Source organism: Rhineura floridana, chromosome 5 (assembly GCF_030035675.1).
Source record: "Rhineura floridana isolate rRhiFlo1 chromosome 5, rRhiFlo1.hap2, whole genome shotgun sequence".
NCBI classification, from domain to species: Eukaryota; Metazoa; Chordata; class Lepidosauria; order Squamata; family Rhineuridae; genus Rhineura; species Rhineura floridana.
In genome coordinates, this window is record NC_084484.1 from 112000332 (window position 1) to 112012854 (window position 12523).

Genomic DNA, 12523 nt, shown 5'->3' on the forward strand with positions numbered 1-12523 from the left:
CAAGTGTGGAGCAGAAAAGTTGGTCCTGGGTGTGACTGCTGGGGAATCTATTATTTAGTTGGTCTTTAACCCCTTGATTAAGGTACATATGTATATCTGTATTGTACAGAAGTAGGGCTGATCTCGGTTAGTAGTCTAGCATCAGTATTCAGAAATTTCCAGGAAGTTTTCAAAGACAGCCCCAGATACAACAAATTGCAATAATCTAATCTGGCTATTACCAAGGCATGGATGATGGTGAGTTACCTGTTTGGAAGTAACCACAGTTGGTATACCAGCATTAGCTGATGGAAAGTGCTTTGTGCTACTTAGGCCTCCAGTGACAAAGCTGAGTCAATCAGCACCCACCAAACCTGATCCTTTAAAAGGTATAACTCCATCCAGAATAGGCTGAACCCAGGCCAGAAAAACCACCTACCAACAGCAGCTCCATCATGCCTGGATTGAGATTCAGTTTCTTGGCCCTCATTCAGTCCATCACTGATCCCAGACATCAGTTTTGCAGTTCTAAAGCTTCACTTGAATGAGATAGAAACGAGAAGTAGAATTCCATCTCATCAAAAGACTATTCTAAATCTCTTGATGACTTCACTCCATGAGATAATCTCGTTCTGTATTCCACCTGGCTTGTTATGGGCAAAGGACACTTCCAGATTGTCAGTATTTTGCAGGAGGAATTCAAGCACATACCAGAAATTTAGGTTTATGTAAATAAAGTGTATTAAAGTGTTCTGTTGCCCTGGAACAACAAATCTCCTTTTTTAAAAAAAAATGGTTGGGAAAGTTACAGGGAAATGCACTGGAAAGTGTGGGGTGGATGAATGATGAAAAGGAAGACATATAAACATCACACAAGAAGTCAGAATGAATTCTGGATGAATGCTCATTGTTGTATAATCTCTCCACAAATAAATCAGAACAAATGCTCAGTAAAGACCTGACATAGTCTAACCTCCACATAAGCTTTGGGCAAACAAGTCAGGATGAGTGTTCAATAAACAGGTTCAGCTGGAAGAGTGAACAGTCAGCTTCCAAAAGCACTGCCTCATCTTCACCCAAAGGTTGTCCTTTGTTTCTGAAATGTTCTACCCCAACAGTGCAGTTGTTGCAGCTCCTCTACAACTATAGTCCATCCCTTCTTCCTTTCACTTGTACTGTGGCAGAACAAAAGCAAAAAAAAAAGAAGAAAGCAAGAGGGGTGGGTGGACAAATGGACCAATGAAGTACTGCATAGAGGGTGCCCACTTTTTCAGTACTTCATAACTTTTAAAGAGATGGTCATCATCTCCATGTAAAAGCATCACAACCTGCAAGTCCTGCATAACATGGTCCACAGCACTTTAAACATTCTGCCTGGAATGTTAATGGACCGTGCCATGTCCTATTATTAATGTTCCACTCATACAGTGATTTCCTAGCAGAAAGCTCAGAAGGGATGACATCAGTTTATCTCCTGTCTCCTGCATGCAACTCCCTCCCCAATGGTTATCAGTGTCCCGATTTTAAGGGGCCATTAGAAAAGATGCTGTCAGTGATTCCCCTATCCTGAATGGGCTTGCTTCTTTGTGACGGCTGTCAGTCTCCATTCACTTGCTTTCCCTCCCCAGGCCAATCAATACCATTGCCCAGAACTGTTGGTTCTTGCGGTTGCCAGTGGCTGCATAGTTGGAGAGGACAGGTGAATTGGCAGCAACAGCAAGAGGAGCAGAGATGGGGGTGGGGAATCAGCAGTGGGCCCCCTGCTGTGGTGTGGGCATCAATAGGTGCCCAACAATGACAACTCCTGGTGCTGGCCTGGCTGGTATAGAAATATTGATAGCTGAAAAGGGCCAGAATTGGTTCTAGGTTTCTTGAACTAATTATACAATTCCTAAGAGGCTCCCTGCAAGGATATTCCATTTTAAAAGTGGTGCATCCTGTAACTAAGGGACCAAAGGTTTGTGGTTCTTGTGCTCTTGTTTCAGGAATTCATGCTAAGTATGGGAAATGGCAACATAACTATGATGTTATCCAATTTCCTGTCCCTTGCTTCCTTTCTGATCTCCGGAACCCGTTGGAATTGAACTAAAATGTACTGTTAAGAACACACTCAGCTACATGTGCAGGTATTCTCAGTGCAGGAAAATAGGCATACACAGTATATACACCTGAGAAAGTGAGTTCTTCCCCAGGGGTTCCCAAACTGTGGTATGTGGATCATCAGTGGTCTGCATACCACCACTGGTCCACAAGCTTCATTCAGGTGGTCTGCGGCGTCTCTGTGAAGAATTCTGTGGAATTCTATGGAATTCATATTCCAATATAAGAAATAAAATAATCAATAAAAATACAATTAAGTCATACAGCATTTAGCACAGCCCATTACAACTGCAACAACATGCAGAAAAATCATTAAGCGGTCCACCAAGAGCGTCAGCAATTTTCAAGTGGTCTGTGGGAAAAAAGTTTAGGAACCACTGCTCAATTTATTTATTTATTTATTTATTTCTTAAACTAATATACCGCCCGACTAGCAATAGCTCTCTGGGCGGTTAACATAAAATACAATAAAATTACAGAATCTGATACAACAAGCATATAAAAACTACACAATCTAAAACCAAGTTGCAAACATTTAACTAAGATTAAAATGCCTCAGAGAAGAGAAAGGTTTTAACTTGGCGCCGAAAAGATGATAGTGTCGGCGCCAAGCGTACCTCCTCGGGGAGACTGTTCCACAATTCAGGGGCCGCCACTGTGAAGGCCCTAGATCTCATCACCAACCTCTGGGCCTCCCTATGCATCGGGACCCGGAGGAGGGCCTTCGTAGTAGACCATAGTGTACGAGCTGGTTCATATCGGGAGAGGCGTTCCGACAGATATCGTGGTCCCGCGCCGTATAAGGCTTTATAGGTTAACACCAACACTTTGAATCTGGCTCGGAAGCGTACTGGAAGCCAGTGCAGGCGAGCCAGCACAGGTGTTATATGCTCAGACCGCTTAGTTCTTGTTAGCAGTCTGGCCGTCGCATTTTGCACTAGCTGTAGCTTCCGAACCGTCTTCAAAGGTAGCCCTACATAAAGCGCATTGCAGTAATCCAAACGCAAGGTTACCAGAGCATGTACTACTGATGTAAGGTCCTCCTTACTCAGGTAGGGACGTAGCTGGGCTACCAACCGAAGTTGGTAGAACGCATTCCGTGCCACCGAGGCTATATGAGCCTCAAGTGAGATGGAAGAGTCTAAAACGACTCCCAGACTATGAACCTGTTCCTTTAGGGGGAGTGTAACCCCGTCCAGGACAGGGTATATATCCACCATCTGATCGGAGAAACCATCCACCAACAGCATCTCAGTCTTATCAGGATTGAGTCTCAGCTTGTTAGTTCTCATCCAGTCCATTGTCGCGGCCAGGCAACGGTTCAGCACATCGATCGCCTCACCTGAAGAAGATGAAAAGGAGAAGTAGAGCTGCGTGTCATCAGCGTACTGATGACAACGCACTCCAAAACTCCTGATGACCGCACCCAACGGCTTCATATAGATGTTAAAGAGCATGGGAGACAAAACCGAACCCTGCGGGACCCCACATTGGAGAACCCACGGTGTCGAGCAATGTTCCCCAAGCACTATCTTCTGGAGACGGCCCGCCAAGTAGGAGCGGAACCACTGCAAAGCAGTTCCTCCAACTCCCAACTCTGCAAGCCTCTCCAGAAGGATACCATGGTCGATGGTATCAAAAGCCGCTGAGAGATCAAGGAGAATCAACAGAGTTACGCTCCCTCTGTCTCTCTCCCGACATAGGTCATCAAACAGGGCGACCAAGGCTGTCTCAGTGCCAAAAACAGGCCTGAAGCCCGATTGAAATGGATCTAGATAATCGGTTTCATCCAAAAGCGTCTGGAGCTGGTCGGCAACCACTCGTTCCAAGATCTTGCCCAGGAATGGAACGTTCGCTACTGGTCTGTAGCTGCTGAAATCTTCTGGGTCCAAGGAAGGTTTTTTCAGAAGTGGTCTCACAGCTGCCTCTTTCAGACAGCCGGGGACCACTCCCTCTCGCAAGGAGGCATTTATCACTTCCTTGGCCCAGCCAACTGTTCCCTCCTTGCTAGTTTTTATTAGCCAAGAGGGGCAAGGATCTAGTACCGAAGTGGTTGCACGTACCTGTCCAAGCACCTTGTCCACGTCCTCGAACTGAACCGACTGAAACTCATCCAACAAAACATGACAAGACTGTGCTCCAGACACCTCGCTAGGGTTAACTGCTATAAAATGGGAGTCTAGGTCCCGGCGAATGCATAAGATCTTATGCTGGAAGTGCTCAGCGAACTCATTACAGCGGGCCACCGATGTATCTACCGTGTCCTGTAGGCCTAGATAAATAAAGCTAGCCTAATAAAGCTCATTCCAGAGTACATTCGTTAGCCTTTAAGATGCTGCTGGACTCTTTGTTGTTTGTACATTGCAGCATGATGTGCAGTGCACCTAATGCGGAGTTTCTTCACCTTCCATACAATGAATGGATAGACAGTACATGCACCAGTTGCCCAATAGGCATGTTCATGGCAAATATATAAACAACATAGAAAGAAACCAACTTTGCATTGCATTTCAGAAGAGTGTACATGTTAACCAAGATTTTTTTCCTTAAAAAAATTTAATATATGAAGCAGTCCTGAGTATTAATCACTCCAGTCCTTCTATTGAGAGCCAAACATTGCTTTCACTACCAGAATTGGCATCCCTGTGTTGAATTGTTGTCTTTCCCCAGGGACTGTCATAGGGTATGTTTTTTTGCACCTGTGAGGTTACAGCTTTGAAGCCAAAGTCTGAACTCCAGCATAGATGAAGGTACATATGGATTGTGGGGGACAGGGCCTAGTGCAGCCTTCACCAGCTGGGTGCCCTTCAGATGTTTTGGACTATAACTGTGCTGTTTGGGGCTGATGGTAATTGTAGTCTGAAACATCTGGAGGGTACCAGGTCAGGAAAGGCAGTTTCCTAACTATAAGGAATTAAGCAGTTCATCATCTTCCTCAGGACGTACTTTCCTTGGAAACAAATATTCAAAGCAAGACTTGATTGGAATCACCTGAAGAAGCTGTAGTAACGGACATTCTGAAGATTTAGATTACTTTCTAACTCTATGACTTTATAATGTTGCACTCCAAAACTATTACCTGACATAAAAAGTAAATACTGCTGAAAATATATGCTGGAAGAGAAGAATCCTTTCTGAGGTTTTTTATACTACTTTTATCCATATTGCAATGAGATGCTGTGGGTTTTTAAATTTTTATTTATTTATTTATTATTTTATTTATATCCCACCCTTCCTCCCAGCAGGATCCCATTTATTTAAACTACTAAAATTTATTTAAACTAAAATTTTATTTAAATTACTTTATACCAGTTACTTACTATTTAAAATATCCCTTTTTGTTTATAACCCAGAGATAATGTGCCCTTGATATATGATGAGACACTAGGGAAAAAAATATTCCTTTGTCTGATTGTTACTGTATTTCACATTTAAAATTCAGTGTACAATAAGGCATGTTCTACTTATGCAAACCAAGACTCTATTTAGCCCACCACAGTGACCTTTGATTCACAGCTTGTTTCAGAACCTGATCTTCAGCAGCAGAGCCTTCTCAGCTTTGCCACCATTAGTTAAGCAGATAATAAGATGGAAAATCATATTTGGGGACTCACATTCAAAGATGTATGTTTGCTTCTTAGCTACCATTCATACCGTTTCCATTCCATTGGGGGAGAAATTCTGTGTGTGTGATATCTTTTAAAAATGAATAACTTTCCAATACTAATTCAAGCAAAAGTTCAATAGAAGTACAAGCTCAGAAGTTTAGGATGGGTTCATTGCTGCCTGAATAATTGAATTCACTGCCAATGGAATGTAACTATGGTTTTGCACAATTCCTTACCCTTGTTTTCTGCAACAACCCCAAACTCCAAAAAGGGGGCAAGAAATGTATTATGGCATGCATAGAACCATTCCCTCACTGCTATGGATTTGCTTATTTCTGTGTCCCCTATTCAGAGGTGGCTGTTCAGTTGCTTAGGTTATCGATGGGGAAGAGGCACTCTTCACTGGGACAACTTGTATCCCCATCTCCAACACAAGTAGCTGAACACACTAATATATATGCCACACATATATGCTACCTAGCCTCTGAACATTAAAAATGAGGGTCTGAAGCTTTCTAAATGGGGACAAGTCAAAGCAAAACCCTTTGACATAAGAAACACAATATGAGGGGCACAAAACTTTCCATTAAAATATATACATAACATGAAATGAACCAATATTTAAAAGGGCGTATGGAGGGGTGATGAGCTGGGAATCATCTTTGGTGTTTCCAAGATTGAAGCTGTGTTCTTTTGCACACTTTCTGGAAAGTCAAATCGACTGGGGACTAAAATTGACTCACCAGAACAGTGGCTCGGAAACCTGTTTCGATTGCCACAGCTCATCCCTGGTGCCAGTTAAATAAGGGCAAGGAACAGAGAGTACTCTTCTATATACCCTTGGGGCACTTTGCCTCACCACTGAAAATAAACACAACAGCCCACTCTGCCCACCTGGAATTCTGAGGGGGGCCCTCAGAAAGAGCCACCTTTCTCTTGGGAAACGATGGACCACTGTCCAATGATCACTCACAACCATTACACGACTGTGTGAAAAGCAGGGACACAGCTAGGCAGACATAAGGAATAGCTTTTAAAATATATATATATGAGGATGCACCCGAAAATCCGGAATTCTTGGGAGGTACTTGTAGTACAGGGATGGGGAGCCTGTGGCCCTCCGGTTGTTGTTGGGAGGGTCTCCATCTCCCATCAGCCCCAGCCAGCATGTCCAGTGGTCGGGGGTAATAGAAGTCATCCAGCAACATCTGGAGAGGGCACAGGTTCCCCATCCCAGTGATGGGGACACGACTTCTTCTTCCTCCTCCTCCTCCTCCTCCTCCTCCTCCCCCTTCCCAAACCCGAAACAAAGTTCCTCATCGCTCCCTTGACTCACCACTCAGGACTCGCAGCGAGAGGCAGCTCTGAACCCACAGCAACCAAGCGCCCAGCAGCAGAGGGGACCCTCCGCACGGCAAAGGGAGCATCGCGGCGAGGAGAGAGGAGAAGAAGAGAGGCCCCTCTCACCAAGTCCCAAAAGCAGCGACAGAAGAAGAAGAAGAAGAAGAAGAAGAAGAAGAAGAAGAAGAAAGCGGGAGGCAGCGACCCGGTGCGACGCCCAGTCCTCCCCTGGGAAGATGCTCCAAGCGCGTCCTCTCAAAGCGCTAAGCAGCCGCCGCCGCCGCGGGATCCCGGAGAGGCCGCCTTTGCTCTGCCCGCAGCCGCTAAGCGCATCTCCTCAGAGCGAGGGGCCAGGAAGGGCAGACACGCTCGCCTCCGCAGGTCTGGTCCAAGGGAGGAGGGGGAGGAGACGGCGCTGCCGAGCTCGCTCTTCTCCTCGGCTTGGCCTGCCTGCGCCCGAGGGTGGTGCTGGAAAGACCAGGACAGAGAGAACGCCCGAGCTGCGGGCTCCTGGTTATATAGGCTCCGCTCAGCCCACCGCCTCGGCTTGGGCAGAGCCGCCCACCACCACCACCCCGCTATTGATTTCTGGCGCGAAACGCGGCGCTGCAGCTTTTGACGGGGCAGAGCGGGGGTTGGGGGTGGGCCGGCCTTGAGGTCTTGAAAGCTGCGGACTCAGCAGCCCCCTCCTCAAGGAAAAGGGGCTTCCAGAGCTGCAGAGACCATTAACAGAGGGCAACGCTGCCAAACCGCATCTGGCAGCAGGAGGAGGACGCTGAGGGATCTCTTTCTGCCACCCACCCCGAAGATTAACGCGTGTGTGCCTCCCCCCCCACACCACCAACCCCGCTCTGGGAAAGCCTATCGCTTTATGCTTTTATTCAGCTGGCTTGTTCGACTCCCGTCGCTTTAGCTGGAACCAAAGCTCATCTGAACATCGAGGCTGCAGCACTGCAACAGTTGGTGGTGGTGGTGATGATGATGATGTAAAGCATCCCTGAGCATGTACAGAATGCCTTCCCCCCGATTACAGAGTGTGTGTAAGGCGTAAGCACATGCAGCAGACCCCAACTCTGTAACATTACGGAGAAGAGCAGGCAAGCTCTGGCCGCTCCTTGCCTTTAGACAGAGGATTTCCCGTTTTGGCCATTTGTTGATTACATAACAAAGTCCCTTTGCTGGTAGTGAAACCTTAGTTAACGCGCACACTCTTTTGACATGCAGTGCAAGGTTCTTTTCTTTATATATCGATATATAGGCACATTCAAGGATTCTTGGAGGGAAATAGTTCTCTGGGGCTTCTTACCCAAAGTAATAATAATAATAATATTAAATTTTATTTCTTAGTCGCCTATCTGGCCTGGTCAACGGCCGCTCTAGGTGATGTACATGAATAGTAAAAAATACAACATATAAACCAAAACCTCAATCAATAAATAATCTAAAACCATCCATCTATAAAAGATAAAACTAGTCTACCCCCGAAATCCTGTAGGCCTGCCTGAATAACCAGGTCTTTAAGGCTCAGCGAAAGCCTACCAGGGAGGGGGCATGGCGAAGATAATAAGGCAGGGAGTTCCAGAGGGTGGGGGCCACAATCGAAAATGCCCTTTCTCTGGTCCGCACCAGCCTAGCTGTTTTAACTGGTGGGACCAAGAGAAGGTCTTGCATGGCTGATCTTGTCAGGCGGCATATTTGGTGATGTTGGAGGCGCTCCTTCAGATAAACTGGTCCGAAACCGTATAGGGCTTTAAAGGTTAACACCAACACCTTGAATTGGGCCCGGTAAACAACTGGTAGCCAGTGTAGGTCTTCTAACACCGGAGTAATATGATCACGGCGACGGCTGTTCTTAATCAAACGTGCCGCCGCATTCTGTACCAGCTGTAATTTCCGGACCGTTTTCAAGGGTAACCCAACGTAGAGCACATTACAGTAGTCTAAGTGAGAGGAGACCAGGGCATGTACCACCCATGGGAGCAGATGGACAGGAAGGTAGGGTCACAGCCTCTGTATTAGATGTAATTGATACCAAGATGCTAGGGATTGAATGTGGGGCCTTCTGCATGCATAGCAGATGCTCTAGCACTCAGCCATGGTACTACTGATGGGCTTCCTACCATATAACAGCCTTCCAAGCAGGTACCTTTCTGCTGTTTTGGACTGTCTCCCCATCAACCCCAGCCAATGTGGGCAATGGTGTGGTATAATGTGAGTTGGTCACAAACATAAAAGAGCATGAGAAGAGCCCTGCTGGATCAGACCAAAGGCCCACCCTGTTCTCACATCAGCCAGACAGTGAAAGTCCTCAAGCAGGACTCTAATTTAAAAAGCCCCAACTGTTGTAATATTTCTTTGATGGGTTTATCATTTTGGTTGCTCTTTTGCAAATCTTTTCCAGCTCTACAATATTGTTTTTGTGGTGAGGCAACCAGAACTGTACAGAGTATTCCAAATGTGGTTGCAGCATAGAGTTGTATGATGGCACTATGATATCAGCAGATTTATTTTCAGTTCCTTTCCTAATGATCCCACCACGGAATTTGCCTTTTTCACAGCTGCCACACACTGGGTCAACATCTTCACTGATCTGTCTGCTAAGACACTAAGGTCTCATTCCCAGTTAGTCATCAATTCAGAACCCATGAGTGTACATGTGAAATCAGGATTTTTTGCCCCAGCGTGCATCACTTTTACATTTGCTTACATTGAATTGCATTTCCCAATTGATTGCCTGCTCACCTAGTTTGAAGAGATCCTTTTGGATTTCCTCACAATCTTTTTTTGTTTGTTGTAACCACTTTGAACAATTTGGTACCATCAGCAAACTTGGTTGCCTCACTGCTCACCTCAACTCGACATCATTAACAAACAAATTAAAAAGGAAAGGTCCCCGATACTGAACCTTAGAAGACTCAACTTTCTACATTGGGAGAACTGTCTATTTATTCCTACTCTCAGCTTCCTTACTAGTTATTGATCCATAAGATGACCAGAATGATCAAGGGGATGGAGCGACTCCCTTATAAGGAAAGGTTGCAGCATTTGGGGCTTTTTAGTTTAGAGAAAAGGCGGGTCAGAGGAGACATGATAGAAGTGTATAAAATTATGCATGGCATTGAGAAAGTGGATAGAGAAAAGTTTTTCTCCCCCTCTCATAATACTAGAACTCGTGGACATTAAAGGCAGCCACCGGCAAGATCACATCACTCCAGTGCTGAAGGAGTTGCACTGGCTACCGGTTGTTTACCGGGCCCAATTCAAGGTGTTGGTTTTGACCTTTAAAACCCTATACGGTTTTAGTCCAGTCTATCTGAAGGAACGCCTCCAGCATCGTCAGGGATGCCGCTCAACAAGATCAGCCTCAGAAGACCTTCTCTCGATCCCACCAGTTAAAACAGCTAGACTGGTGAGGACTAGAGAGAGGGCTTTTTCAATAGTGGCCCCCACCCTGTGGAACTCTCTCCCAAATGATCTCCGCCATGCCCCTTCTATGATGAGCTTCCGCCGGGCCTTGAAGACCTGGCTCTTCAGGCAGGCTTTTGGGGTGGGTTAGGTTTTTATTGTTATGGTTTTAAATGCTAATGTTTTAATGTATTGTTTTTATCTTGTACGTCGCCCAGAGTGGCTGGACATCCAGCCAGATGGGCGACTAATAAATTTATTATTATTATTATTATTATTATTATTATTCAAAGAAGCTGAATGTTGGAAGATTCAGGACAGACAAAAGGAAGTACTTCTTTACTCAGCGCATAGTTAAACTATGGAATTTGCTCCCACAAGACGCAGTAATGGCCACCAGCTTGGATGGCTTTAAAAGAAGATTAGACAAATTCATGGAGGACAGGGCTATCAATGGCTACTAGCCATGATGTCTGTGCTCTGCCACCCTAGTCAGAGGCAGCATGCTTCTGAAAACCAGTTGCCGGAAGCCTCAGGAGGGGAGAGTGTTCTTGCACTCGGGTCCTGCTTGCGGGCTTCCCCCAGGCACCTGGTTGGCCACTGTGAGAACAGGATGCTGGACTAGATGGGCCACTGGCCTGATCCAGCAGGTTCTTCTTATGTTCTTATGTTCTTAACCCATGGCTGCTAAGCTCTGGAGGAAGCCAGGTTAGGGAAGGCTGACTTATAATCATAAGATCACCTAGCTTTTCATTTTCATAAACTGTTGTGGTACCTCAGTTTGGTTCTTCAGCTGAATCCCTTTTTAAACAGTATTGTCACACATTGTATCACACTGATTCACCATTCTGTGTAGTGAGGGCCCAAAACTTTTTGCTGCCTAAAGACAAGCCCAAATGGCACTCCCTCCTTCCCTCCACATACATACATTACAGCCAACACTGATATCCCACCCTTCCGTTGCATTTTCAGTTCTCAGGGAAGTGAACATCAGGAATTAAAATAATTATATATATCCCACAGGAATTAAATGATTGACAACAAAAATAAGCAGCTGTTTTTTAAATAAAAACAAAAACACTCAACTAAATTGTACTGAATGGTTTTGATGTTCAAACAAAAAATCAACCACCTGAATTTCCCACTATCCAGGGATCTGCAGTTCTGACTCATTTAAACTTCAGATGCATTTTCCATCTCCACTGCATATTAACATATCCTCCTGCTAGGATACTTTGAAAAACATGGATTAAATGCTAGCTTGCTCTTTATAGTTCCATGGGTAGATCGAGATAATGAAGCAGCTGCCTTTTTATGAACAGCCACAGAGAATCAACAGGACTAATCAAGTAGTTTGGGGACCAAAATCTTTATTAACCTCATTGCCATGCTAGAAATTCTCACTGATGCACAGGATGGTGCTTTCAAGATAAACCAAGAAGCCAACCAAGTAATTAAAAAGAAGCTGGTAAAGGTCCCTGGCTGGCACTCATTGCATGATTAACAATCAAACAACAAAGCACTAGTTTAGATCTTATTTTACCGAGTGCAATGGGTGAAAAAGACCTCTTGATGGCAACTGGGAAGAATAGCATAAGCAGGCTGATCCTTTGTATGCTACTTAGAAGTAATTCTCACTGTATTCAGTGGGCCTTATTTATTCTCTAGTTAAGTGTGCTTAGGAATGCAACCATAAATCTTCCTTACACCACCTGCAAAACATAAGAGTACTGCTAGATCAGACCAAAGTCAATCTCTAGTCACATCTTGTTCCCCACAGAAGCCCACAAGCAGGAGATAAAGGCAGTAACCTTCTACCATGACAAACATTCAACCAAACATGTTGAAACAACCCACGAGGGAGGGTTTCCAGGCTGCTTGAGCTAGCTCTGCTGTCCCTGCTGATGCACATGGTGACCATATGCGGAGCAGAAAATGGCTCCCCACTGTCCATGCCCTGGAATGGTAGAAAGCACATAGGTAGACCTGCTCCATGTGAGGACAAAACTGGCCCAGTCATATATCATCCCAGATAGAGCTCTACCTGCACAAGTGGAGATCCTTTTCCCATGCCATCCACGTATACAGAT

The 12523-nt window shown here is 45.3% G+C and overlaps 1 protein-coding gene across 4 annotated transcripts in view; it reads right to left on the reverse strand.

Annotated features, from left to right (window-relative positions):
• Positions 1-7498, reverse strand: part of CHODL (chondrolectin) — a 44195-nt gene extending 36697 nt beyond the window's left edge. For all 4 annotated transcript variants that reach the window (XM_061629486.1, XM_061629488.1, XM_061629489.1 and 1 more), the window contains exon 1: positions 7024-7498. In XM_061629486.1, the coding sequence (XP_061485470.1) occupies positions 7024-7114 (91 nt within the window). In that variant the 5' untranslated portion in view covers positions 7115-7498. The remainder of the gene's footprint in view (positions 1-7023) is intronic.
• Positions 7499-12523: the final 5025 nt, after the last annotated feature.